Source organism: Hydra vulgaris, chromosome 11, assembly GCF_038396675.1.
Source record: "Hydra vulgaris chromosome 11, alternate assembly HydraT2T_AEP".
NCBI classification, from domain to species: domain Eukaryota; kingdom Metazoa; phylum Cnidaria; class Hydrozoa; order Anthoathecata; family Hydridae; genus Hydra; species Hydra vulgaris.
In genome coordinates, this window is record NC_088930.1 from 53308745 (window position 1) to 53335760 (window position 27016).

The 27016-nt window shown below is 28.3% G+C and overlaps 2 protein-coding genes across 2 annotated transcripts; one reads left to right on the forward strand and one right to left on the reverse strand.

The window, feature by feature from the left end:
* Positions 1 to 1171: 1171 nt before the first annotated feature.
* LOC100209432 (COP9 signalosome complex subunit 4) lies at positions 1172 to 27016 on the forward strand. The gene is made up of 10 exons (XM_065809189.1): positions 1172 to 1392; positions 10968 to 11119; positions 21165 to 21268; positions 21424 to 21580; positions 22009 to 22159; positions 24259 to 24343; positions 24428 to 24513; positions 24597 to 24712; positions 24795 to 24879; positions 26669 to 27016. The coding sequence occupies exons 1-10, from the start codon at positions 1239 to 1241 to the stop codon at positions 26812 to 26814; spliced, it is 1236 nt and encodes a 411-aa protein (XP_065665261.1). The 5' UTR covers positions 1172 to 1238; the 3' UTR covers positions 26815 to 27016.
* On the reverse strand, positions 12149 to 14388 carry LOC136086753 (uncharacterized). The gene is made up of 2 exons (XM_065809188.1): positions 13099 to 14388; positions 12149 to 13023 (listed from the first exon to the last, which is right to left on the reverse strand). The coding sequence occupies exons 1-2, from the start codon at positions 13526 to 13528 to the stop codon at positions 12677 to 12679; spliced, it is 777 nt and encodes a 258-aa protein (XP_065665260.1). The 5' UTR covers positions 13529 to 14388; the 3' UTR covers positions 12149 to 12676.

The window sequence follows — 27016 nt, forward strand, 5'->3', positions numbered from 1 at the left end:
TTAATACAAACATTTGTTATTTGATTTTGATTGTATCACAAATATGAAGGACAATGACTGTTCCTAATTAAGTCCACTTTACATATTTTAAGTTTTTTTGACTTTTTAAAATTTTTTTGACAATCTCATAAAAAAAGTAAACAAATCATCCTAATATAAAAAGCAGATAATATTTGTTCAATTTAATGAATAATGAATTTGATGAATTTAATTAATTGTGTAACTATTTAAATAATGTTATAAATTTTGTAAGCAATCATTTACTTATCTATATTTAGTTGAAATTTAGCAGTGATTCAATAATTCGTAGAATGAGGTAAAACTACTAAGGCTTCATTTGTTTTTAAACTGAAAACTGATTGAACAGATGGCTATTGCTAAAGATTAACTAAGTATTAGTTGTATGGTAATTAAATTTGAAAACACCAAAATTATTTTATTCTAAAAATAATGAAAACTTCTATGTTTGTAATGCTTCAATAAAATATTTGGTTTAACGTTTCAGGTTTTGCCCTCTATGCATTAAGGCTAGTAAACATTAAACCTTAAATGATGATACATTATACTAATATAAATGTGAAACAATTGAGAATGATTATTTATTTTTTCTCAAAATTTAATTTATTTTTTTTGAGGGAGGGGGGGGGGCAAGGGACAGAATAGGGTATTAAATCTTCATTTCATTCTAAGTTATGAAAAAAAAAAATCAAAACTTCTATTCTTACTCTCTTAAACTACACAGTTATAGACAGAATTCTTGAATAAATAAAAAAAATGTTGCTATTTTGTGAAAAAAAAAAAGGGAAAAAGGTTTGAATAAACACCTCAGCTTTAAGTCACAAAATCTATAAATGTGTATAATTCATGATGAATATAGATATAGGTGAAATGTACAAAAACTTTAGGTTTATAAATATATTATAAGTTAAGGTATTCATAGATATAATATATATATATATATATATATATATATATATATATATATATATATATATATATATATATATATATATATATATATATATATATATATATATATATATACATATATATTAACATAATAAATAGTTATAAAATGTTATATGTTGTAAATATTCTGCAAAGTAAAATTAAATTTATAAAACTGCAAATAAATTTATATTTATCATGTTTTAAACATTTTCACTTTTTTATTTTAGTTATATGAAAATTGGGAAATAAATTGTATTATATTATGCATTAAGAAATTAGGTACAAATATGAACAGTTACCTTATTAATGCACTTGATGAACTCACAAACCAAGTTATACCTCAAAAAGATGCCCTAGAAAAATACAGATTTTATTTAGGCGAGATCATGAAATATCAGGGTTCAGATTTGAAGCATCTACTAAAGAAGTTACTTAGCATTGGTATAAGAATATATATATGTTTTTTTTTTTATTAATCTTTTACTTTACTGCATGCCTTTTTTTGAAAAAAGATAAAGTATATATACATAAGTTATAGTATGGTACATCATACTATAACTTACACACTATAAACATAGTATATATGCACATAGTATATATACACATAATATGATGTACCATACTATAACAAACAGTGTGTTACACTAAATGAGGTTAAACTTTCCACTTAAAATAAATTTAAAAGCAGTAAAAAGTAAAAATGCTCTTAGTGTAACACAGTGTAAGCTACAGTATGATACATCAATGTTTTTCTTGCATTTACCATTTTTACTGTAAAAGATTAAACCTAACCCAAACTACTTTAATCTTCTCAGAAAAACCTTTTTCGATATACTCACTGTTCGTCATCTCTGTTTAAGATCATGGCTTCTCTTCATGTCTTGTTAGAGTCACACTACCCATCCACCTGATTATCATAATCAAAAAAAATGATACAAAAAAGCTTTAAATTGATGGTGCACATGTTTTTTTTAGCAATATTTTTGAAAATCCCTTAACATGTAGAAAATAAATCCATTTACAAAAAAAAATGTTGCATATATTCATGAGACATTTTATTTTCAAAATAAATGCAAGTATTTCAATTAAGGTATTGTTGCAACTAAGTATCTTCGAAGTATAATTAAATTTTATGCCAAAGTGAATGCCATTTTGAATTTCCGTGCATGATTTAAAAGATCTAATTGTTTGAAAAAAGAAGTATTGAAAAGTTTCAATGGAACATATTTTTATTACTTTGTGTATTTTTAGGTTACTTAATTGAATGGCAAAAGTATTTTTTTTCTTCTATGACATTTTAGCATTGTTTTTTTTGCATCATGCACAGACATCACTCACAGACAAATATTCATCTGTGGGTGATAGTTTGTTTTTAGTTTTATAACATTTGAATCACATATTTGCTGATTATTTAGTTTGAGCATAGTTTAGTTAGATTGAAAATAGTTGTTTTAAAGAATTTAGAATTAAAATTAACAAAGTTATACATTAAGTAGTTCAATAAATTTTTAGAAAGAAACATCCAGAATATCAGATTGCTAAAACTAATCAAATAAAAAATAAAAGAGCTAATGTGAGCAATAAGGAAATAGAAGAAGTGTTTTAAAAAGATTGCAAAAAAAGGAAGCGAAAGCGAGAAGTAAGCCAATTTACGTCTGATATTGAACACTCCTTTTTACCTCCGCAGTTTTGGAAAGGTACTTAAAAAGATTAATTCTGCATTACCTGCCGATTCAAATAAAAGAAAATACCTTTTGAAAGAAAACATGAAAATGTACTGCTTTCTGATATTTCAGAATCAGACCTTGACTGCGTCGGTTTAGACAATCCTAATTGCAAAGTTCTTAATTTTTATTTGTGAGAAGATATCAGTAGAATGGCTCTAGTTCGCAAAGATGTTTCTATTAATAAGGAAACAAAAGAGAAGGTTTGACATCATTTATATGTAGAAATCACATTTTACTTAACAAGGTTTTCAGTTTTTATAAACAATTATTATTTTCTTTCACAAACAAATTTTTCACATGCTGATGACTTTGGAGAAGCATATTCACTTTTTAAAAGTGAACATACTAATTTATAAGTGGAAAAATTTAAGTTTTATGATCTGAGCCATTCTATGTCAAGCTGGTAAACGATTTTCCCCATGCTGTTTGCCTTTCATATACCATGAAAATTTTAGGTTGTTAACAATTACCTGTTAAAACCCTTTAAAAAAAAATTCAATTTGATGTCAGACATAAATGACAGATCTTTATCTAATCAAAACAGCCAATCTTGCATGTTTATGGAATGTAAAGCGAGCAATGATTCAAACAAACCACTATTTGTTTTTGACCAATGGTTCTCAAAAAATGCGCAGAGAATCAAACTACGGCTAACATCTTTTTTAAAGGGCTGTATATTACTGTCAGTAATTGCCAGTAATTACTGTGTCAGTAATTGCCAGATTAAATAGGTCATGTGTATATAAAGTGACAACAAAGTGCATATTTTAGTTTATGTTGTTAAAATGCATCAGAAAATAAATTGATTATATATTATAAGTAAAATTGTAATTTCAATTCTAGTACAATAACAAAATTTAAAAATTTTGTTTTAACCTTTTTGGTATATTTATAAACTATCTATTATCCATTTATATTTTTAATTCTTCTAAAATCGGATGGATTTTAGTGAAAATTACACCATGATGGAACAAAGGGAAATTCAATCCACCTATTGAGTTCATCAGCAACAAACAGTATTCACTGCTGCAATTTGGAGTAAGAGCAATAAACATTCCTATGCCATTGTATCAGATTGTTTACTTCATAATAAATATGCTTTCTTGTTCATTATCAAACAGTTATTAGATTGTTATCAACAGTGAAATCTGGAAAATAATATTGTTGCAGTTTGGAAAATTTTTTGAGGATTGCAAGTGGAAAAAATACCAAAAAATATATCCATGAGACATTTTATTTTCAAAATAAATGTAAGTATTTCAATTAAGGTATTGTTGCAACTAAGTATCTTTGAAGTATAATTAAATTTTATGCCAAAGTGAATGCCATTTTGAATTTCCATGCATGATTTAAAAGATCTAATTGTTTGAAAAAAGAATATGAAATAAACAATCTGATACAATGGCATAGGAATGAAATAAACATTCCTATGCCATTGTATCAGATTGTTTACTTCATAATAAATATGCTTTCTTGTTCATTATCAAACAGTTATTAGATTGTTATCAACAGTAAAATCTGGAAAATGATATTGTTGCAGTTTGGAAAGTTTTTTGAGGATTGCAAGTGGAAAAAATACCAAAAAATATATCCATGAGACATTTTATTTTCAAAATAAATGTAAGTATTTCAATTAAGGTATTGTTGCAACTAAGTATCTTCGAAGTATAATTAAATTTTATGCCAAAGTGAATGCCATTTTGAATTTCCGTGCATGATTTAAAAGATCTAATTGTTTGAAAAAAGAATATGAAATAAACAATCTGATACAATGGCATAGGAATGAAATAAACATTCCTATGCCATTGTATCAGATTGTTTACTTCATAATAAATATGCTTTCTTGTTCATTATCAAACAGTTATTAGATTGTTATCAACAGTGAAATCTGGAAAATGATATTGTTGCAGTTTGGAAAATTTTTTGAGGATTGCCAGTGGAAAAAATACCAAAAAATATATCCATGAGACATTTTATTTTCAAAATAAATGCAAGTATTTCAATTAAGGTATTGTTGCAACTAAGTAAAGTAAATGTAAGTCATTATTCAGAGACAAAACCTAAAAATAAAATTTGTAGATATGAAACTTTTGATTATTAAATTTTCATTTTTTTTTTTGATCATCTCGATTACAAATAAGTGTATCATCGCAAGCCAAAGTGAGATCGATGAGACACTTTGGCTTAGCATAACAGAGGGTAAATGGAAAAAACATTTTGCCAATCATAAGCAATCCTTTAAAGATAAAAAGTATTCAAAAGACACCATGCTGTCAAAATATATATGGGAATTTAAAGATAAAAATATTGTTGATTTTATACTGAATTGGTCCATCCGTAAAACAGCACCTGCATTAGGGTGGGGCAAATTTTGGTTGTTTAATTCAGACAATAGTAAATTGATGCTCCCCCATCAACTGATTAAGAAAAATGCTGTTTTTAATTTTTAGTATCATGTCTAGGGTCGCAACTTTGAACGAAATATTGTAAAATATTTACCATAGTACAATATTATGTTTTGTATTATTTGTGATTCTGAATGGCTAATTAATGACTTGTATATATTGAAACCTGTTGGTAGTAATAATTAATGTTAGTTAAGATATCATTTGTTTTGTAGATGTTGAAAATTTGGATCTAATTTGTGTTGCAACTTGGCAGTAGCAAGTTAGATATGGCTAGCTACAGCGCAAAAAGTACAATTCGACACTCAGTGTTCGGTTTTCCAAAGGAACTGAAAAAAAATATGAAGTGTGAAGACGTTTTCTGTGCATATTGTTTTCACCAGAAACAGCAGTGCCAATCTGGTAATGACATTGTGAGAACTGTCGCAACAGACTTGATTGAGATCTATAACACAGCTAACATACCTACAATTGCGTTCGATAGCGTAATGAAAAAGGTGAAATGGCTAATTGACAAAGGGAGTGATCTACGAAATTATCCTGATGCAAAGCAAACTTCTGAGCCATATCAAAAGATATTGTCAAGTTTCAGCAATTTGTTTGACATTTGTCCATGTAAGTGCTGGAATTGCAAATAGAGCAGATTGTGAATGTCCAGTCTACAGAAAGGATCCTCTTATTGATTGGAATTTCTGGGTTGACCAAAACACTACCAGAAAAATGGTGATTAGAAATATCGATCCAGTGGTGACAAGTAAACTGCAGAAGTCAGAAGAAAGAATAAGGAAAGCGGCAATGTTCCTAGAGAAAATGAAATTGAAAACAATTGAATGCAGTTCTACTTTTCAAGATTTTGATAATGTTGATATGGAAAAAAGTTCAGAGAGTCAAGACACTGGTGGTAGCTCCATAGACGATTCAGATATAACAGACGAGGAGACCAGTTAAAGTGATGGCAGTAGATGTGCACTAAACAGAAATCATGATCCAGAACTGTGTAAAACTATTGATTGCTCTAAAAGTAGAAATCGAGATGCCTGTTTAATTGTGAATTCTGCCTTGAAAGACCCTGGATTTCTTTTCCCTGAAAATGCTATACAGCCCAGCAAACTACGCCGTCAAAGATCTGCATATCGGAAGAAGTCAATTGTGAGTCATGCAGAGGAAAATAAAGAAATTGTTTGCCTTGGTTTTGATGGTAAGATTGATGTTACTCTTACACGTGTAGGATCGACTCGACGTAAGTTAAAAGAAGAACATTATGCTTTGGTTTCATTCCCAAACCGAAATGCGAACATGTTGTTCCAGCATCAGGCAGATCTGAAGACATCTCAAAAGAAATTTTATCGGTTGTTAGAAGTACTAAATCAGAAACAACTTTAAGAGCACTCATTTGCGATGGAACCAATGTTAATGTAGAAAAAAGTTATGGCATAATCTGAAAAATTGAACAATATCTACAAAGACCACTTCAATGGTTAGTTTGTATACAGCATACATATGAATTGCCTTTGAGAAAACAGAAGTTATTGATGGGAAATTTACTGGTCCAAGAACTTCCAAAGGACAATTAGCAGGCGTGATGGAATTTGATCCTCAACATAAATTTATAATTGATTTCTCTCCTGTATCAGGTTGCAATGCTGAGGTTGAAGAGACCGTAATGAGTGACCTGAGAACAGATCAGGTGTACCTGCTTAAAATATGTCTGTTAATTCAACGTGGTTACAATGCCAGTAACAGTTACATTGACTACTTGCAAACTGCTCAACCTGGTGCAGTCAGTCATGCCAGATGGCTAACTAAAGCCAACGGTTTGTTGAGGTTGTATGTTTGCGAACAATGTCCTTCCCATAATCTTTGACGTATTGTTTCATTCATACTGAACTTCTATGCACTGTCATGGTTTCATATCAAATCTCATCCGACATGCGAAGATGGTGCCAAGAATTTCTTCTTCATGTTGTCGCTTTATCAGAAACTTGACAAGCCTGATCAGGAGATTGTTGCGCCAGTATTCCAAAACAACAGCTACTTTTGCCATCCGGAAAACATCTTGGTGGCAGCTGTTGGTGATGATGATGGAAATATCAGGAAATTCGCTTGTGAAAAAATTCTGCATGCTCGTAGTGAACATTCCGATGATAGAATTCAATGTTTTGACAAAAGCTTGATCAAAATTAACTTCACATGCAGGTCATACTTAGACATGATTGACTGGAACAAGGCCATCTTTGCTTCACCTCCACTTCTAGATGACATCACGTCAGAAACAATTGTTAGTCATTCAAAAGATATTCTACCTAATTTTCCATGCCATTCGCAAGATGTTGAGAGAAATATCAAAGATATATCGGCAGTCTGCGGTAAAGGTTACGGACAAAGGTTACCGAGTTTGATCCCCACCACGTCCCAGGTAGTACTGCGCTTAACTTGTTTCTCCGCGCAGCGGCCTTGTTCGTCAAGGTTCATATTTCGAAATTATAGAGTTGAGAGAGGGTTATAACCACAAGTAGCCTCCTCATCTATAGTAGCCTTATCAGCCAAGGGGAGGTAAAGTAACAAAAAAAAAAAAAAACATGATTCACGCTTAGTTTAGAAACTAAAACGGATTTCCTACCATAAATAAGCCACTTATACTTAATATTTGTGTGCTTGATATTTATAATGCATGCCATGTTGGTTACTTGCTTTATTTTCTTGCAAAGATGTGGAATTACAGGCGAAAACCTATATGCGAGAAAGGCTCGAAAGTGCGATAATTTGCAGACTAAGTTGCTAGAAAACGATGATGTATAAATCAGTTTTTTGTGTAATAATTACTTTCATATAAAGCACTGATTTTCATTTGTCTCAGACCCTAATTGGAAAATTTGTAATCTTTTGCCCCACCCTAACCTGCATATAACAATGTTTCCAAAAAATGCATACTATGTCTACAAGAAAAGTTTTAAATTATTACACATGCAAACCAAGAATGTTTATTAAACAAAAAATCAGAATTGATTTCTAAATGCAGAATTGATTTCTAAATGCAAGTTTCTCCTAAAAAACTTTAAAAATAAGTGAGCTTAAATAATAATTACATTAAATCCTTGCTTTTAAAAATCTTTTTAAAATACTGTCAGCATATTCCACACTTGTGAAAATTTACAGTAGTTAAGACATTTGCAACTTCCTGTAATTTAATTTTTGGTATAAATTGAGGTTTTATTAATTTGATCATTCATTTCTGACGAGTCTTTATTGATAAAACATAGTGTTGAATGAAAAAAATTTTTGTTAAGTGATTTTCTACTACTTTATAATTGCCCTGTTCTTTTAACAACATTGAGCACTCTATTTTGTAAAATACATTTTAAAATTGTTTAAATTCAGTTTAGTGGCTTTTGTTATAGACTTTTAGACTTTGCGTCAAGTTATTTTATTTCAACATATTCATTGTATAGGCTGGTTTGGCGCAAAGTCATCCATACATACTTGAGATTAATTTTTTACTGCTTTGAAAAATGAAAGTTAATTTTTTTTTGGTTTAATTTTGTGAGAGAAAAAATATTAAAATCTATAAAAAAAATTTTTACATAATTAAAAAACCTCAGATTAAAAATTATGTTTAAGATTATGTTTATAATAAATAGGGTAAACAATCTAATATATGGTTGTTTTCAACCAGAAATTTGACTAAATATCTCACTTTATAATGCAATTTAATTTTTGGCCATGAAAATGTGTTTTTTGGCTTTAAAAAATGTCTTTTAAGTTCATAAACAAATCTAATTAGTTTTTTAAATTACAGTCAATATGTTTTAAAAAGTAATGTACTTAGTGCATCATTTCTTCTAAACACAATAATTTTTCAAATAAATATTTTTACAAACTGTATACAAGATTGAGTATATATTGAGAAGACATTTTTTTAACTGTTCCCTCTTGTTGAAAAAATTATTTTTGTACTGGCTAAAAATTTTACAATTTTTTAAGTCTTCTGTTAACTCTTTAACTCCTTTCTCTTAACTTCCAGCTGAATATTTAAATAATATATTTTTGTTATAGTTATTTGCTGTTATTTATTCTTTATATCAGATTTTAGTTTGCTAGTATTCAAAATTATTTCCTGAACACAGTGAGTCAGTGTTCAAAAAAATTTATTTTAAAAACTTTCCTGAACAAAGTGAGTTTTATAAACTCACTGTGTTCAGGAAAGTTTTTAAAATAAATTTTTTTGTCTGTAAATTTTTTGTTTTCGTTGTCTTTTTTTTTTTAGTTATTAGAAATTATTGAAAACATTGAATTATTAAACAAACTTAAATTTTAAAGTTATATTGCAGGTTATATTTAGGGATGCGAAGTCCTATTCATTTTTAGGGACTCTAGACTCCGAATATTTAACTTTCTTCAGTTAAACCAGAGCTTTTAAAGATGAAATAATTTCTGAAATGATAGAGTAGACTATATTAAGTTTTAATTATGCTGTAAAAATTATAATTTATTTTTTATTTTATTTCACTTTGCTCAAAAAATGACTATTTCTTTTAGGTTAAAGGTATTTCTACTAATATAATTTTTATAATGAACTTGTTAACTTTAAGTGTACATATAATAGTGGTGTAGTTGTAGAACGCTTGCATGGTACATGAAGAACTCCATGTTCGATTACTATGCTCCACTTGTTTCTCTACATATCGGCCTTCCTTCATTTTATACCCTTCCTAAAATTATATAAGTAGTTAAATAACCCACAAAAGATAGTTGTTAAAATTGTTATTATAACAACTTGTAAATTAAATGCGTATTAAACCAAAATGTCTCATCGCGTTTTTATTTAATTTAAATGATAAATTATAGGCGACTCAAAATTTTTACAAATTTTATTTTGACAACCTGCTCAGACACATTTAATAGACTTTAATTGCTACATTAGTAAAAAGATACTTTGTTTAAAAAGACATAAAATTACTAAAATTATTTTATCAGTAAAACGTATCTGTTAGTTTAAACAATATAATTAGGAAACCTCATCATAAAAATTCTTTCTTTTTTTTGGAATCAACACAGGCATCAAACCTCGGACTTCTTGGATCTTAGCCAGAACTCAAACCACTGCCCATGGCTGCAGTAGGTTTAATTATGTAAATATTTGTACCTAAGCTAATGTTGTCCCGGTTTTTATGTAGAAAAGTAAAGCACTAAACCAGTTAAAATTGAAAATTTCATTTGCGTTCTCTTATGAAAAAACTGGGTAAGCCTAAGCATAGTTCATCATCCTAAGTATGCATCGGCTATTAGTGTAGACCGCATATGTTGTGATCCGCCTCATATTCTGTAAAAGCAATGTCTGCTATAGACAATGTACTGCATAAACACGCTGCACATTTTTAAACAATTTTTATGCCAGAGGGCTTGCCAGACCTAGTGTTATTCAATGCGTCGATGCTTTTATTGGTTTGAAGTTATGTGTTTGTTCGCTAAATAAAATTTAAATATTAAACTTATAGAAGATTATAAGCGTTAGTAAGGAAATGTTCATATTCTGATAACAATTTTTATGATGGGAGGGACTCTGGGTAAAAACAGGGACTCCTAGTCTCTGAAGTCTGACTTTGAATTGGATTCCAGAGTCCAGGATATATTAAAATATGATCCCTGGTTATATTAGAGATTCTTGTATATAAAAGTTGAATAAACCCTTTTAAGTAATAGTAGTAATCCCCAGTTCTCTTTAGATTACTGAAATAATTGTAACAAATAAATGTAGTTAAATAGTTCTAATCACATTTCTATAACCTGTCTCTTAATTTTTTGTTATATTAATGTTAATTATTATAATTATGTTAATTATTAGTATTATGTTAATCAATTTAAAAATTACTTTACTTTTTTATAGTACTTCAAGAAAATGTGAGTGCTGTTGTCTCAAGACAAGTGATAGCTGATGTTTCCTCAGCATTACCAAAGTTAGACAATGAAACAGTGAAAGTTGTATCACATTTTGCTCTTGAAAATTTGCATTCTAGAGCCATTTCTTTTGAAGAACAGGTGAATATATTTTGTAAAAATACTTTATATATTTAAATAAATATATGTCTAAAACACTTACTGTAATAGATCAAAATGAATAATATTAGATCATCAAAAATAGAAGTTACTTGTATAGGAGTTTAGTTCATGGTAAATTTACTCGTATAAGAGTTGAGTTCATGGTAAATGATATCTTATTAAAAGGGAGCTTATATCAGTTATGAGTTAGTTTTTGACACTCCAGCATTACGTGTTCTTTGAATATAAGTTATAAAAATGAGAAATGTTCTACTTCTTCCATAAACATTCGTGTAAGCAACAGAATAGAATTTTAGACAAAAATATCTTCTAAGCTTTGTATTGAGTACAAAGTTTTAATAATATTCAGCATTAGTTATATTAATGTACAATAAAATATCTTTGTCAAACATTGCCTTTTGCTACCCTGCTCTCCTTCTTTCCATCTTCATTCTGGGGATATTTAAAGTAAGAGGGAAATAAGTAAAAAGTATATTCCAGATTTTTTGTGTGTATTTTTCGATTCCTTTGTTATAACCAATCATATAAATAATCATTGATAACAACTAGTTAAAGTTAAGTTTTATTTCAATAAATATATAATAAAAGCAATTCCTGAAAGTTTCAGCGTAAAATATTTTGTGGTTCATGAAATACAGTCATTTAAAATTTCTAATTTTTACAAAAAAAAAAACTTTAGCAGCAAAAACATGTTTGTTTATAATTTGAAGCTCTATGTTTTAAAAACAGAATATCAGAAAACCTTCTAGCTCTTCTAATTCCATACAACTCACTATAATAACTATAATACTTACTATAATAAAACTTTGACATTGCATGTCACATAGTGTGATTCTATTTTTTAGTTTGTCATGCAAACCTTTTCTAAAACATGAATAATTGTATTCTAAGAGCAACTAAATAAAAAATAATTAAAAATTTGAAAATTTTACTAGGTCAAAAAAAAAAAGTTACTTTATGGAAATAAGACAAAATTATTTCTTTTTTTTAGTATTTTTTTATTTTATACATAAGCAAAAGAAATACGACAAAGTTTATAAAGTGAAGTTATTTTTTATTCGACATTTGCATAAACATTTCTGTTAAAAAAAGTCTCTCAAGAGCATCATCAGACTTAGCCCGGGAACATCGGATGTCCATAGCTCGGAGTCCTCTCTCAGCTACCTCATTTGTTCAATGCACATTCTTGAATGAGATTTTAACACCAAGAATATGTCTTGTCAGAGCTTCTTGGGCTTTAATGCAACTTGATGTAGTTTCTTTTAAGTTTTCCCAGTTAGGTTCCTCTCATTTTAAACCATGCAAGTGACCAAGAACAGCTAATAAACTTAGCTATTTCTTTCAATAATGGTTGTTCTTCAGGAAGTAGAAAGTAGCCTAACAAGACATATATTGCTCTGCTGTTTCACCTTGCTGAGTGAGAACTTGGTAATTTCGTTGGTAGCTGCAGTTTGGGTAAAATATTGGTGTCCAAATAGTGCCTAAATGCAATACATAACCTGGAAAAATAAACAATAAAATGGATCAACGCATTCATCACATATACAAATCATTGATATTGAAAATAATAATTTTTAATAAAACAAACCTAGCCAATAGCTTATAATCATCTCTCCAGGTTTTTACAGTAGGAGGAGGATGAAGTGTTTTATGCAGGATATTGTATGATTCTTTCAATTGCGGATACTTATTTTTTAGTTTTTGAATGAACTTAAAATCAGTTAGAGTAGGCGATTTTGATGGTGTTGGCAAGTGGAAAATTACCATTTTTTTCAAAACAAGGTCCAAAATGTGAGCATTGCATCCATAATAAGGAACAGGCCTGTTAAATAGCTTAGATCTTAAAATCCCTACTACTCCACCAGAACCATCATAAGATCCACCTGAAGTAAAATGGAATAACTTATTTAATTGTATTATTTTATTATTTAAAAATAAATAATTTTAATTTTACTAACCTGTATTGACAGAGCAGGTGTCACAAATTATAAGGGATATTTTATGCACAACATTATACTCTAACAATGTTTCCGTTATCATAGCGGCTAGATTTTCAGATGTTCCGCTAGTATGTAATGTTTTGAGGCCAATGTACCAAAATATTGGTCCATCAGACTGAAGGGTGATGACCATGCGTTCCACTTTTTTAATCCCATAATCATATGGTGCCACACCTTTTCCATCAAAGTGTAATATAAAGGATAATTGAACAGACAAAGCTTCTTTAAGTTTAAGTAGAGTTGTGACTTGCAACCTTTTACCAGCTTTAAAAATAGCCGATTGATTTGGAGTTGGAATGTCACTATGGAAATAACTTAATGAGCGAGTTACACTAACTCCTTTGTGGGTTGAGATACCAGCTTCTGCGCACATAATGGCAATTGGCATTGCCTTAAACCAAAAGTAAAATTAATATAAATTTAATAAAAAAACTTTTTTTATTTCCAAAAATTATTATTACTCACCTTTGATTTAAACTTCCGTTTGGGTCGTTCAAACAAAGGCTGAAAATCATCAACATCATCATCATTTTCAGAGCTTGACTCTGTGTACAGTTGCTCTACATAATCAAGATCCGTGTTTGTTGGTATCAACTGCCTGTTAGCAGGATGCTCAACAACTGTTTGGCTGGTTAATACACAGCTCTTTCTATCATCCATTTGATGATTGTAGAAGATCTGCTCTTCCCTCTTCAGCTTTATATTTTTATTAAGGATATCAAATGGCATAAAAAAATCCATATTCGATTTTCTCTTCAAACTTAATTTATAAGCATTCACAACTTCATTCAATTTTTTTGTGATGCCAGCTCTGGATACTGAGGGCATGCTAAATTTCACATTCCAGAGCTGCTCCAAATCTTTTGCTATTATTTGCATAACAGCTCTTGATGGTGGTGCGGGGCGTGTGTCAGCTAGATGGTGATAGTAGCCAAGAATGTGGCGGACTTCTGGAATAGTCTTGAAATTGGCTAAGGATTTAGTCCGTAATCCATAAGGCGCTGCTGAAGCAAGCAGTTCCCGAGATTCCTTTGAACACGGTGGTATTAAGTTGTTTGCTTTTCTCTTTAATGCTCCTTTAGCACTTATGTGGGACATATTTAGGTAAATATAATTATAACTAAAATAGAAAATGGAATACAGTTATTTTATTTCTAATCCACCAATAATTGTTAAGCTAGTTTTATATTATATTCACTATTAACTTCAGCTAATTAAAAAAATATCATACAAATTATCCATTTTTTTGCCTAAGTATTTTGTCTTATTTCCATAAAGTAAATTTTTTTTTTGACCTAGTAAAATTTTCAAATTTTTAATTATTTTTTATTTAGTTGCTCTTAGAATACAATTATTCATGTTTTAGAAAAGGTTTGCATGACAAACTAAAAAATAGAATCACACTAATGTCACATTTTATACATAATGGCTGCCTAAAAAACCTAAAAAATTGTTTGCAACTATAAAAAGTTGATTTTCGATATACAATATACAAATACAATATACAAAATCTGCAATTTAAGAATTGAAAAGACATATTTTTATAGTTTCTAAAAATGGTAGGCTTCCAAATTTTTAGAAATTTATTGATAAGATACAATTATTATTATTATTGATAAGATATTATTATTATTATTATTATTGATAAGATACAATTATTATGGTAGGCTTCCAAATTTTTAGAAATTTTTTGATAAGATACAATTCAGTAAAGAATTATGGACACTTAAATAAGGCTCCAACTAAAGCTTAAGAAATGATCACTTCAAACCACTGTTAACCTAGGATCAACACTGATTTTAATAAGAATTTTTTCTCCTACAAATTTAATAGACTTTATTACAGTAATTTCTGAAAAATAAATTTAGGAACTCATGGCGAAGTTACAAAATCAGAGCTATGAAGTTCAACAAAATGCATTAAAAAGAATAAAAAAAGAGTATTGATGTTTTTGGACCTTGTATAGAAGAGAAACAGCATCATTAGAAAAAGCAGCTCAAATATGACAAAAGTATTCCATACAGGGACAAAAAAAAGATTTGTAGAGATAGAGAATGGAATCAGGAGTAAGAAAATGGCAAGCACGAAAAAGAGAAGCCACCATGGTGAATGCTAATTTAGCAATTGATTGGAGTTAATATGTACAAGCCACTGCAAGCCTCAATCTGTAGATAAGAAATAAAACAGGATCAAGGATAGAATCAAAGGTAAAATAGATGTGAATTTTTTTGCAAAAATCCATCAATTTCATATTGCTTGATTGCTAAATGTACAAATGTCCCAAAATCTACAGTCATAGATATTATAAATAAGTTTAAGACTACTCGAAGTGGAAGAATAAAAAAAATTTACATAAATCATAAAAGGTAAAGTCAATTCTCAGCTCAATAGCGAGAAATCCAACCAGTCACAGAGAGATCTTGCGAGAAAATTCAAGACTTTGCATTCTTTTATTAAAAAAGTAATTAAAATGCTGGAATTAAAGCATTTTATTAGAAAAATACACCTAAGAGAAGAGGAAATATTGAAATTAAAGAAATTCAACGTGCAAAGAAGTTTGTTCAAATAATAGCAGATAAAAGCAGGGTTTTGGAACTGCTCTGGACCTAGAGCCAGAGAGCTATGGAGCTGGTGATTTTACATGAAGCTGAGCCAGAGCTAAAATATTTCTGGCCAGAGCTCCATCCTTTGATATTACGAAATATCAAAGTTCCATAAAGTTATTATTTTCTAAAAAAATGATTTTTTTAATGACGTTAAACAATTATGCTCATTAAAAATGTCATTAAAGCGTTTATGATTTCTAAATATAGCTTTTCTTCATATGCTTTATAAAGATAAAAATTAAAACAGGTAAGTTAGCAATTACTATAATATGAAACATTTGGTTTTATAATACTTTAATATTGATATTAGATAAGACCTTTGTATTAAAGTTGTGGTAATAAATTATTAGATGGTAAGACCTTTGTATTAAAGTTTTTTTGCCGACATGATGAGCTCTATAAGATTGAGGTCAGCAAATTATTGCCAACCCCATTTTCACTAATTTCGAGGGTTGTATATATATATAATCAAAGTTTTAGTTTTATAAATTTTAAAATTACTTTACAATCAATCTTTTGTGTTTAGCCTTGCTGTAACTCACTAGGTATACCATTGCAGTGATTGATTTCAAAACTTCTGATTGACAATTTTTATTTCAAACAGGTTTAGTTAAGTTTCATAGCCTCTGAATAGCAATTTTTGTTGGTTAGTTTTATGTTTTTTAACTATTATTGTTGTGTATTGAAAGTTGCATTGTTATTTATGATTTACACACATTGACTGATATAGTGATAGGAATAGTGAGTGCACATATTTTTACTGATTTAGGGTTAGGCATAGTAAGTGCACATATAATAACTGATATAGGATTAGGCGCAGTGAGTGCACATATATCAACTGATATAAGGATAGGCACAGTGAGTGCACATATATCGACTGATATAGGGATAGGTGCAGTGAGTGTACAAACATTGAATAAGGGTTTTGATTTGAGCAGGCATTCTTTAAATCGAAGAAAAAAAACTCATATTTCTAGCTTCAATTTATGTTGATGTTAGGTGTAGAATACTGTTGGAAGAAAACCAGATAATATGAGCATAACAAGGGTTAAAAACAGTAGCAGAAAAAATTTATTAAAAAGATATTAAAAACACAACAGAAAGTCAAGAAATAAGAAATACTGATCCATCCACTGCACTTCTTTCAGTTTTAGATGAATCTAATTTTGATGGAGAAGAGGACAAATTTGAAAAAGAACCCGATAAAAAAGAAAATGTGAGAAGTGTGAACAAAATTAATTTTAATGATAAAAATACTTTTAATGGAAATTTTACGGACGACTTTTAAGTAATGGAAGAAATTAGACATTTAAAAGTAAAATCAACCAATAATTCTAATGGAGCCGGAGCCAATTTTTAGACCTCAGCTTCAAAACCCTAGATAAAAGTATAATTGAAGGCAATGAAAAATAATGCAAAGAGGATTTTTCACAACTTCTTGGTCAACAATTTTACTATGAGAACAAAGATAAACCTGTTGATGATCAATTTAAATATATTTGGTGAGAAAAATTTGTATCCAAGTTCCTTGTGTGGCAAGATCTTGGTGCTTTATACATTAGTTATTCTAAAAAAGTTCTGTAGTGGTTCAAAGATAATAATGTGAAAATAGTTCTTATAGATAAGAATTCTCTAAAGTGTCCTGAAGAGCGCAAGATTAAAGATTTTTGAGCGATAGTTAAGGTGTTCATAAGACAGATGGATTAACAAAAAATAAAAAAGAATTTCAAAATAAGTGATAATAAAGTGAAAAAAGGAAAAATCTGCAAAATGATGGCCTCAACCTACTATAATATTCAATCTCTTTCTGATCAGCATATTAAGCCTCTTAAAATTAGTTTGAAACTCTAATTAATGTGAACACATTTAATATAAAAAAAAATTGAAATAAAAAAATTTATGGTTTTAGAGAAATCTTTTTTATTAATTTAAATTTGTTAGATTTAAAGTAGACTTATGAGCTAGACTAACTGTTAATAGCTTTTTGAAATTATCATTGTAATGTGGATCTCATTAACATCTAGGACTACATTTAGTACTTCACACATTTAGGCGAGCACTCACACATACCTGCACGCACACAAGTATTTTTTTCACTTTCACTATTTTAAAATATTTTTTAAAGGTAAAAAGTAAATGTTTTTTAAAATTGTAGCAAATGATTTTTTCATTGAATAGTTTAATAAAAAGTTGCAAAAACTTGATACATTTGCGTTGTAATCAACGGTTTGAAAAAACGATCATAATTTAATGATATCATCGCAAACCAATTAGAAATTATTGCTAGCGTTTTTTAATAAATACACTTTTTAGTTTATAACAAGTACTTTTCTGATACTGAGAAAAAGAATCTCAGCTTTAAATTTAAATTGAAACATTCTGCACAAGATTTATATTGAAACATACCTGTCAATCTTTACTGAACTATTAAATTTAAATTAAAAAGTTTATTTTCTGCTATTTAGTACAAAAAAGATTATATATTTTAGCAAATGTTTTTGCTTTATTTTATTTTCTATTTTTTAGTCTTTACAATGAGTTACAATTTTTGGCAATGAAATTATCAAGACATGTAATTAAATTGAGCTTTGTTGCCATATTAAAGAAACCCAGTTTTTCCTGATTAAAGGAATGACTATTTTTTTAAAGGATAGAAATTTTTCATTTAAAAATTTTTGTTGTCTATTTTTATACATTATTAAACAAAGTTATGTTGTAAATTTTATTGCACACTTTTATTTCAAAAAAAGTTATTAAAAAAAGGTTAAAAAAAAAATACAAACCCTTTTCATTCTTTGCATTCTTTGCTGATTTTTAAAATGAAAAGATTTATTGATAAAAAGAAATTTCATTTAAAAACAAACCCGCAAGCAATTTAGTAGCTGATTTTTTACAGTACTGACATTAGTAAGTGACAGGGGCTCCGGCTAAAAAATTTTTAGCCAAAGCCCCGAGACTTTTTGCAAAATCGGGCCCCGGCCCAGGCAAAATTATAAGATTTAGCAGGGGTTGATAGCAGGGGCTTGAAAGAAATTTATAATTCTTTATATATTATAATTTTATACTGGCATATATTTATATATTATTCTGGCATATATTTATGTCAGCATTTAATAAATAGAGACAGATACAGTAAAAAATGCAACTTGTTGAATAAGAAATCAAGCAAGAATGAGTTTTGGTTTATTTTAATAGAGATAATAGCTTGTTTGAGCATTGATCATGATTAGAGAAACAGCATAAAAGAAGTAAAAAAAAAGGCTAAAGCCTGCTGCTGTTATGATGATGATGATGATGATGATGATGATGATGATGATGATGATGATGATGATGATCATGATGATGATCATGATGATGATCATGATGATGATCATGATGATGATCATGATGATGATCATGATGATGATCATGATGATGATCATGATGATGATCATGATGATGATCATGATGATGATCATGATGATGATCATGATGATGATCATGATGATGATCATGATCATGGTAATGGTGATTATGATCATGTTGATCGTAATGATGTTTATATATGCATATATATACAAAATATAACATGAATTTAAAAAAAATTTTGTACTTTAGGTTAATTTAAAAAAAATTTTGTACTTTAGTATAAATGTTTATGCAGCCCCGGTCACAAATCCGGCCCCGGCCCTGGTCAAATATCAACATAAAACAATAGCGCGTACATAATGATGATATAAAAAGTTATTAAAAAGTTCATGTTAAGTGAAAGAAAAGATTATAATAAAAATCCAATAAAACCCCATATTAAATAAAAAATTGTTAAGACTACATTTTCTTAAAATTTTTGTTACGCTTGCAAACAACTATGAGAAAAGATCAATATTAACAAACTAATAGTCAATATTGGTGAAGAATATAGCGTTAATATTGACATATTGATATTGGCAACATGACCATGCCAATAAGGCCGCAATATTAGTATTTTAATATTAAACAAACAATATGAAAGCAATATCAACATGCTAATACTTGCCTATATTGGTATGCAGACCGGCTTATCCACTAAGGCAAACTTGGGAATTGACTATGTCTGCCAATATGACATTTATAATAAAGTTTGGCAGTTTTTTTAATCATTTCAAAGTTGTAAAATCTTAATTATTAAATAATTCGAGTTATGTTTTTAAAATATGAACAAAATCATATTTTTTATTATATGTTAATAGATAATAAAATATTGGTTCAAAAATAATATTATTATAATATTATTTTTGAACCAATATTTTATTATCTATTAACATATAATAAAAAATATGATTTTGTTTATATTTTAAAAACATAACTAACATATATAATTTATATATGAATTACCAATAACTATATAATTAACTAGCCTAGGGCTATTATTATTAAAATGCCTAGGGTATGTGCCAAATATCTTGAGCCAGGCCTGTTAATATTGGCGCAATATATATTTATCATTTTACCATTATTGGCGTAGTATTGTGTTCTTTGCATATTTTGTTTATTCGCGTATATTGTTTATTGGCCGTATTGCATTAATATTGAAAAAGAAAAGAAAAGATTGTGTTATTAAAAAAAATACAAACCCACAGTCAGTCTCAGCCAATTTTAAAATTAAAAAGATTTATAAAAGTATTAATAAGATTCCTTTTCAAACCAAACCCACAAGCAATTTAGTGGCTAATTTTTATATAAAATGTTAATTTTTTGTGCAAAAAGTTGATGAAGAATTCATATCAAGTGAAAGAAAAGATTATAAAAAGTAAAGACTTTGAAAGTCTTTACTTTTTATAATCTATTTGTTCTATAATCTTTTTTATAACTTTTTTTTTTTGCAAAAAAATTTTTACTAAATTTGTTAGTTTCATTTTTTATTTTTTTCTGTATTCATTGTTCTTTTGTTTATTAAAATATATGCTAATATTAATGTTGTTTTAAAGTTTCATTTTTTTAAAGCAAAATCCATAAAAGATACTTATCATCTATTTTGTTGTTGTTCCATTTAAATGTTTCACAATAAAAACGTTCTGTTAACAAAATTGGTAAAAATTATTATTAATTATTTAGATAGGTACAAGTTTAAAGTTACTTCATAAAGTTTTTGCCACAAGCTCATTAGTTGATGGCATAATGAAATATTGATAAGGAAAATGCTGTTTTCCAAGAGTGGTGAACAGTGATAAAAAAGTATGGAAATAGAAATTAATTTTTAAAATAGCACACATTACTCTAGTAATAAACCTCTGCCCAATAGCTTTTTATACACTTGACATAAATTACAAATTGTGCAATATTTACAGCGCACAGCACCTGTAATGGACAATAATTTTTTAATTTTTAGTTATTTTGATTAATTATTTTATTCTCTTTTTTTACATTGCATTATTTGTAATTGTTTAGCTTTATTTTTAGGTTGTAGCTATTCGTCAACACTTAGCCACAGTTTATGAAGGGGAGCAGTTATGGAGAGAAGCTGCTGAAACTTTAGTAGGCATTCCTCTTGGAACAGGACAAAAGTAAATTTTAGTTTTGAATTTGTAGTTGTTTTTTTTACTTGTTGCTCATCTGTTACCAGATTTTATAATTGTATTTTATTGCGAGCAATATAGCGTGGCATTGGTATATTTTTATACTTATGTTTTTTAAATTTTTACAACTATTTAAACTTCAGGCAATACAGTGAGGAGATGAAACTGGAGATTTATTTGAAGATTGCTCAATTGTATCTGGAAAGTGAAGATCCTGTCCAAGCAGAAATATATATAAACAGAGCATCCTTGTTACAAAAAGCAATTAGTGAAAATGAAAAGTTAGATATACTATATAGGGTAAAGTTTTTTAAATTTCATTTCTATAATTATGTTTTCTTTTTTTATTTACAAACAAATTTTATTACACTTATGCATTATTCTTCATTTTTTTCAACTTTTTCAAAAAAATGTAGAGATTTACATAAGCAAAAAAAGTAATTAAATGTGTATATATGGATACACATATGTGCTGTAATATATATATATATATATATATATATATATATATATATATATATATATATATATATATATATGTATGTATATATATATATATATATATATATATATATATATATATATATATATGTATGTATATATATATATATATATATATATATACACACACACACACACATATATGCATATATATATATATATATATATATATATATATATTTAGCTGATCTATTGTATAACAGGTTATAAATTTACAAAGTTTTTAGGTTTGCTATGCTCGAGTTCTGGATTATCGTCGAAAATTTATCGAAGCTGCACAGCGGTATAATGAATTGTCTTATAACACTCGGGTTCATGAAACAGAAAGAATGGAAGCTTTAAGACATGCTCTAATATGCACAATATTAGCTTCTGCAGGTTTTTATTTTAATTTATAAATATTGCATAATTAAAGTCTTAAATTTATTAAAAGATCCTAAATCTTTAATTAAATCTGACAACAGCCTTGTTGAATTTATTTAAAAAATTTATACATTTTATATAATTAAGTTAATAAAAAAAAAAAAAATTTATTATTTGTAAAGTTATTATTATAAAAAAATATAGAATTATTATAGAGTTTATTTCTGCTCCAATTTTTTGAAAAGGTTGTGCACTTTTTGTGAGTACACCATTTCAATGTAACACACACATATACACATAAATAATGTTGTTCGTATATTAAAAATGCAACAATGGTTTGCTGTTTTTTATATCTTTGAAGTTACCATTTAAGATTATTATACTATTATTAAATAATTAAAATTTCAACCCAATAACTTTGTAAAAATCCAGATTTATGTTATTTTTTTGTTGATTTTTTTATATTTCTGAATTTGTATCATAAACTTACTTAGCAGTAAAACTTAAATAACTTAAATTATCAGCAATAAGAAAAACTGCAACTGATTAAGTAAAATATTTTATAAAAAGTCATATAGCAAGACATTTTTACATCAATTTTTATAAAAAATCATTTAGTAAGATTTCATAACATATGATAATGACGTTTCACAATTATTTTGTTTTTTGTTTTTTATATATTTATTTTATGAGAGAGAGAGATATCTTATACTGCTGATTTAGGTGAGCAGTGTGATTTCATACTGAAATAGCCTGCTGCTGCTGCTAGTTTCTTCAATACATACATCGACTGACAAATAACCTGACTCGCAATGGAGTGCTGCTACATCGACTGAGGGTTTGGCATAAGGCAGCAATCTTTTTATTCATTATTCTTTGTTTTTTTCTTCTTTTTCTAAAAAAGCCATATAGATTTAGATAAGCAAAAAATGCTTACATAATCTTTAACCTTAGCTTCATATCAGGGAATTTTTTTGAGATTATTAAATCATTTCTTTCTAACCGAGTTATTAAATACATCCTCAAAGGCCAACACTATTCTTGATTGCCAGTTACTTCTGGGTTACCTCAAGGTTCTATCCTTGGTCCTGTTTTGTTTCTTATCTACACTAATGATCTTCTCAGCAACCTTATATCTAAAGTAGCTCTTTTTGCTGATGACTCAACTTTATACTCCTGTCTTGACAAAAATACTTCTTTTTTCAATTGCTTAGAACAGGCAGCCCATCTTGAATCTGATCGCACTTCTGTAACAGATTAGGGCTTGCAGTGGCTTGTAAATTTTAACAGCAAAGCTCAGCTATTTACTGCAAACAACTATAGCAATACTGTCAACATTCCTATACTAATGAATGGCAACCCTCTCACTGAGTCCTCTTCTTTACATCTTCTTGGATTATTGTTTACTACTGACCTTTCATGGAAACCATATACAATTAGTTGCTAAATTAGCATCTGCCAAGGTTGCTTCTCTTTATCGTGCTCGCCTTTTTCTTACTCCTGATTCCATTCTCTACCTCTGCAAATCTTTTATTTGTTCCTGTATGAAATGTTGTTGTTATGACTGATTCTTCTAATGATGCTCCTTCTTTTCTAGACAATGTCCAAAAATGAATTGTAATTGTAGTTGGAACTGCTCTATCTGCTAAGTTTAAGCCTCTCTTCCATCATCGTAAAATTGCATCTCTTTCTTTTTTCTACAAATGCTATCATGGCCACTGCTCAAAGGAGCTATCATCTCTAGTTCCATCAACAAAACTCATTCTTACTTAACTCATCATTTAGCTAAGTCTCATTCGTTTACTGTATCTGTCTCTGAATGCTCTAAAATTGCTCTTTTATTCGTGTAGTTTTTTTCCCCGGTTTCAACCCTTTAGATCTCTCTCCCATCTTCATGTTTTCTGACTCATGCAACCTACAACTTTTTAACCATTTCCTTGCTCTTTAACTCTATTCTTTGTTTTCTAGTAACTCCCAACTTATTTATGGTTGCTTGCAGCCTTGTTGGGACTGAATCAGTATTATATATGTATATATGTATATATATATATATATATATATATATATATATATATATATATATATATATATATATATATAAATTTTTGTTTAAGGTAAGCAAAGGTCCAGGATGCTTGCTACTTTGTTTAAAGATGAACGTTGTCAACAATTACCTGCACGTGAAATACTTGAAAAAATGTAAAAGATTTTGTATTCAATGTTTTTAAGAACACATAAATTATGATCCATATAATTGTCACTTAATTGGAACTGCAATTTCAGGTATTTAGATCGAATTATTCGGGGTCCACAGTTAAAAGAGTTTAGTGATATGTTAGCACCACATCAAAAAGCTACAACTACTGATGGTACATTTAAATACTTGCTATTACTAAAGATCTTTTAAGGTTAAAAAAATATACTTTTTATCTACCTTAGTTATTTCATTTAGGCTCGACGATTTTAGATAGAGCTGTTGTTGAGCATAATCTTCTTGCAGTTAGTAAACTTTATAAAAATATTGCAATTGACCAATTGGGAGAGTTACTAGATATAAAACCAGTTAAAGTTAGTTCTTGATATTTTAAAAATTAAAGCGATCAAATTTTCGATGCTTTCATTGATTTTTGTTTTTACTTACTGGGTGTAGGCAGAACGCATTGCTTCTCATATGATTTCCAATGGTACAATGAACGGATATATTGACCAAGTAGATGGGTTTATTCATTTCGAAGGTAAAGATTATAAGATTTTGTTGTTAGATGAAATATTTTTATTTGCCATAACCTAATATATTAAAATAAAATACTCGCTGACGTTTTATCACTGACTTTTTTTTCTTATGTTTAATTTGAGCTTTAAGGTTCATTTACTTTTTATTCAGCACGTTAAATTTTTTTATATGATGTTGTTTGATAATCAAAAAGTTTCAACTTAGCGACTTTTTCGATTGTTAGAAAAAAAATAATTTCTCTTATTTTATTTATGACAATAATTTTAGTGACAATCATACAATGCGGATAGTGACAATCATACAATGCGAATATAAAAAATTCAAAAGGCAGGAACAATATAAATTTCTAGTTTATTATGTACTAAATAGTACCTAATAAACGGGTGGCTAAAACTGAATATGCGTTAAAACAGACTACCGCAATACTTGAAGTATCAATTTCTATATATAAAAACAATAGCTTCAATGTGTCATACTCACTATGTCATACATAATGAATACATAAACTTTATTCATAAACTCACAATTAAAAGTAAATTTAAGTTTAACACTACACCAATAATATTTTATATCCCTAAATCAAAGCTTTTTAAATTTTTTTTACTTTAATGTTTGCAAATAAATTGATTGTTTCATCGAAGTTTATTTGACTGGTGAGTCCACGTTCGATGGAAAAATAAGATAATTGCTGACTTGACAAAACTGTTGCTCTTTTTCACTTTTTTTTAAGTCGTTCTGTGCGGTTTTGATGTCCGCTTTTTTCCTTCCGAGCCATGTCTAACTTTTAAGTTCAAATACGTTTATTTTCCGAATAATGAATTTAGTTATTTACTTATTTATTTTTATTAAGAATTTATTAGTTGATTTCATAGTAAAAATCTCAATCGATCAAATATTAATAATAACTTTTAGCAATTATAACTATTAACAATAACAATTAGTTCTTAAATTTCTTTCAAAATACTTTCAATTATTTTTACAACAAGTGCACACTGTTTTTAAGTTCGAATTTTAAGTTTAAATATATTGATTTTCTAAATACGTTTTTTGATTAATATCTTTCTTTCATTAGCTGGCGTGTTGCTAATAAAAACATATTGACATTAATATGATAAGAAGCCCTGTGTATATGATATGAAGCCCTGTGTGTATGATATGAAGCCCTGTGTGTATGATATAAAGCCCTGTATGTATGATATGAAGCCCTGTGTAAATTTTATGAAGCCCTGTGTATATGATATGAAGCCCTGTGTGTATGATATGAATGTGTCTGATAAAATATTCTTATCATACAATTATGCACGTGTTGCAAAGCACACGACAACCCATTAACCAATAGTTTTAAATATACAAGACGTTTAAATTGTTGTTGAGTTGAGTGTTTAACTGAACATGGTAGTGATTATTAATGACAGTACCTAAACTTAATTTCAAACTTATGGTCTTCTATAAACAAATAGTTGATATTCATTGTGTGGACTGATATTGTCGATAGTTAAATATTTTATAAAATAATACTGAAGAATATTGATATAAATAAATTTTATTAATAAGAATTGTATTATATAGCATTATTATTTTATTATTATTATTGTTGTTGTCTAAAATTAAAAGGTGGCTTACTAAAGCAATGAATTTCATGGTTACATGAACAACTCCATATGACGTCATTTAACGTCTTTGCAACTACGTTTTAATTATTAATAAAAACTAATTTTTATTTTTAACTATTATTTCGAAATTTATTATTCTTGTTACAATCAATTTTTTTGTACTTTTTATAATTCTAGCGCAAGAAGTACTTGCCACTTTTGATGATCAAATACGTGGATTGTGTTCTCAAGTAAACCATATCATTCAAAAAATTGAAGAGCACGTTCCTTATTGGCAGTCATCATTTAACGAAAAGAAACTTGTCACAATGGACACAAGTTAACTTATAAATTGACTTAATGACGTCACAAAAAGATGTCCTTGATGCATTTACAAAAGATTCATAGAAGTAGAAGATGGCGAACAATGTTAAAATGAATTCTATATTCTTATACAATTCACCGGTTTTAAAAGTTAAACACAATTAAGAAATTGCATAATGTGATCAGATAAATCTGATTAAAGATGAATATCAGTTTTTTAAA